This window comes from Lipotes vexillifer, unplaced genomic scaffold, assembly GCF_000442215.2.
Source record: "Lipotes vexillifer unplaced genomic scaffold, Lipotes_vexillifer_v1.1 scaffold1011, whole genome shotgun sequence".
Taxonomy (NCBI): domain Eukaryota; kingdom Metazoa; phylum Chordata; class Mammalia; order Artiodactyla; family Lipotidae; genus Lipotes; species Lipotes vexillifer.
In genome coordinates this window covers 3,326,228-3,328,939 of record NW_006787698.1, presented here as the reverse complement: position 1 = coordinate 3,328,939, position 2,712 = coordinate 3,326,228, and the positions used below count along the sequence as shown (strand labels likewise).

General features: G+C 66.9%; 1 protein-coding gene across 1 annotated transcript in view; it reads left to right on the top strand.

The window, feature by feature from the left end:
- The window catches only part of PRR36 (proline rich 36), a 3,567-nt gene that overhangs the window by 484 nt on the left and 371 nt on the right, over positions 1-2,712 (top strand). Inside the window, exons 4-8 of the mRNA XM_007460747.1 lie at positions 106-205; positions 435-547; positions 641-1,590; positions 1,942-2,416; positions 2,617-2,705. Coding sequence (XP_007460809.1) covers positions 106-205; positions 435-547; positions 641-1,590; positions 1,942-2,416; positions 2,617-2,705 — 1,727 coding nt within the window. The remainder of the gene's footprint in view (positions 1-105; positions 206-434; positions 548-640; positions 1,591-1,941; positions 2,417-2,616; positions 2,706-2,712) is intronic.

The window sequence follows — 2,712 nt, the reverse complement described above, 5'->3', positions numbered from 1 at the left end:
TCTTTCCCTGATTCGGACCCCATCTTCTTGCCCCCCTCTCCTCTGAGGCACCAGCCTCCCCTTCCTTTCCGGGGCACCTGCGTTGACTCGGCCTTCCCCCCACAGCCTCCAGGACCCCAGCAGCTGGGAGAGGGGAGCGGGCCCCTGCGAAGACCCCAGGCCCAGGCTGTATCTCTAGCTCGGGGCATGCCAGCGGGCCCACCAGGTAAAAAGCCCCCTCTCCCCTGTTGCCTTGGGCAAGGGTTAGTGTCTCTATCTGGAAGCTTTTAATTAAAGTGTGTGGGAGTACTTGCTCATCACTGGGCGCAAATTGGTGAAAGCTCTTATTGGTTGGCAGAGAGGGCATATGTCCTCACCCATGGGGAAATGTAGACTTGGGAGACGAAACAAGGAGCTGGAGCGCTGTCCTGAGCGCAGACCCTTTTGTTCCCCAGGCCAGGCCCTCTTGGGCAGAAGGGGCTCCGGCCCCCAGCTGAGGAACCTGTGGCCAGAGGAAAAGCCCCTGAAGGGCCCAGAAGGAGCGCCCTGAGCGCTGGGGCACGGAGAGGTACGTGATCTGGGGAGGAAGGGGGTTCCTCGGATGTGAGGGGGACCAGCCTAGAAGTATCGGCGACCCTTCGGTCTTCTGCTTTGTCCCCAGACTCTTCTGGGTCCACTCCAGCCGTCTCCTCCTCGGCCATCTCCCGTCGATCCCGGGCTGCGGGCGCTGAGGTGGGTGTCGCCCGGGCAGCTCCGAGTGGCCGGCCCCGGCCCCCGACCGAGGCTTCCAGGAAATCAGTGAGCAGCGCCCCAGAGCGCAGCGCCGCGGAGCCGAGCCCTGCCAGCAGGAGGCGACCCAGCGCCGGCGGGGGCCTCCAGAGGCCAACCTTGCGCCCCCTGAGCTCCAGCGCCACTCCTCTGTCCTCCCCAGCCCGCTCCGGGGCTTCCCCGGCTGGAACACCCCGGGCTCTGGGGCATCCCTCGCAGCCCAAGTCCAGAGGACTGCAGGCTCTACGCCCCCCGCAGGCCACACCCCCAAGGAAGGGCGCAGTCCCTGAACGGGGCTTTTCTCCTCCTTTGGCCACCTCCTCCCTACCCTGTCCTATTGCACCGCCTTCCCATATCACAGCCACTCCCTTGAGGGGCTCGCTCCCACCGTCTCCACCGACCACGCCCCCTCCCCAGGCCCCTATCCACCCGTTGGCCACGCCCCCTCCACTAGCCCCTCCTCCCTCTGCTCCACCCTCTCTGCCGACCCTCCCCTCTCCACCGGCCACACCTCCTTTGCAAGCTCCCCCCGCACATCTGGGTACATCTTTTCCGGAGGTATCCGTCTCTTCTTCGGCCACGGCCACTTTTCTGACTTCAGTCCCTCCATCAGTTTCACCCGCTCTGCAAAGTATGCCCCCCACCGAGGCGTCTTTGGCTTTACCCCCTTTTCCAGCTCTCCCCTCTCCCTTGGCCACACCTCCTTTGTCGGGTCCTCTGCCACCAGCCACTGCCCCTCTACAAGCCCCTCTATCTCAAGCAACATCTCTGAGGAACCCGTCTTCTTCCCTAACCACACCCCCTCTTCAGGCTCCTTCTGCTCTGCCCACGCCCCCTCCGCAGGCCGGTCCTTCTCTGTCTCCACCTCTTCAGGCCACGCCTTATACACTGGCCACGCCTCCCACACAGGACCCTTCTCTGGCCACATCCCCTCCACAGACCTCTCCCCCTTCCTCTCGTCTGACCACACTCTCTCTGCCAGGCGCTCCCCGTCTAGGCTCACCCTCTCCCCTGGCCACGCCTCTGGCCACTCCCCCTCTACAGGCCACTCCTCCTATACAGACACCATCTCTGGCCTCACAGCCTCTGCAGGCCCCTCCTCCACTGGCCATGCCCCCCACACACACTCCACCTTCTCTGGCCACGGCTCCCTTTCAGGCCGCTCCCTCTCCTCAGAGCTTGCCTCCTCTGCAGGCTCCACCTCTGGCCTCGCTCCCTCTGCAGGCGCCTCTCTCTCCCCCTGCTTCACCCCCTCTGCAAGACCCTCCCTCCCCCCTGGCCACGCCCCCTCCGCGGGCTCCACCTTCCCTGGCCTTGCCCGCTTTGCAGACCCCTCCCTCTCCCCCTGCCTCACCCCCTCTGCAAGCCCCACGCCGCCCCCCAACCCCGGGTCCCGATGCCCCAGTCTCGGGCCCACGGCTGACCCTGGCGCTGGCCCCGGGCCCACCGCCGCCACCCTCGCGCAGCCCTTCCAGTACGCTGAGCGGCCCGGACCTGGCGGGCCACAGCAGCAGCGCCACGAGCACGCCCGAAGAGCTGCGCGGCTACGACAGTGGGCCCGAGGGCGGCGCCGCAACCTCCCCGCCCGCCGATGCGGAGCTCGCCGCCTGCCACCCGGCCGCCTGGAGCCGAGGTTCCGCTCCGCCGCTGGCCATCCGCGGCACCTCAGGTAAGCAGCACTCCGGACACTGCGGACCAGTAGGAGGGGCGAGGTCTGGGGACCGTAGGAGGGCGAAGTCGGAGGCGAGGCTTTGCAACTCGGGGGCAGGACAGTTGGGTCTGAGGGCGGAGTTGACGGAAGGGGCGGGGTCTTGTGTCGGGGGCGGGGCTTCCCGCTCCCTTTTCCCAGCCTGGCTCCTCTACCCGCAGGAGCGCCCCTGCCTTGGTCTCCTGCTGCTGGGTCGGGCTCTGCTGACGGCTTGTGCACCATCTACGAGGCTGAAGGGCCCGAGTCCGCGACTCCCG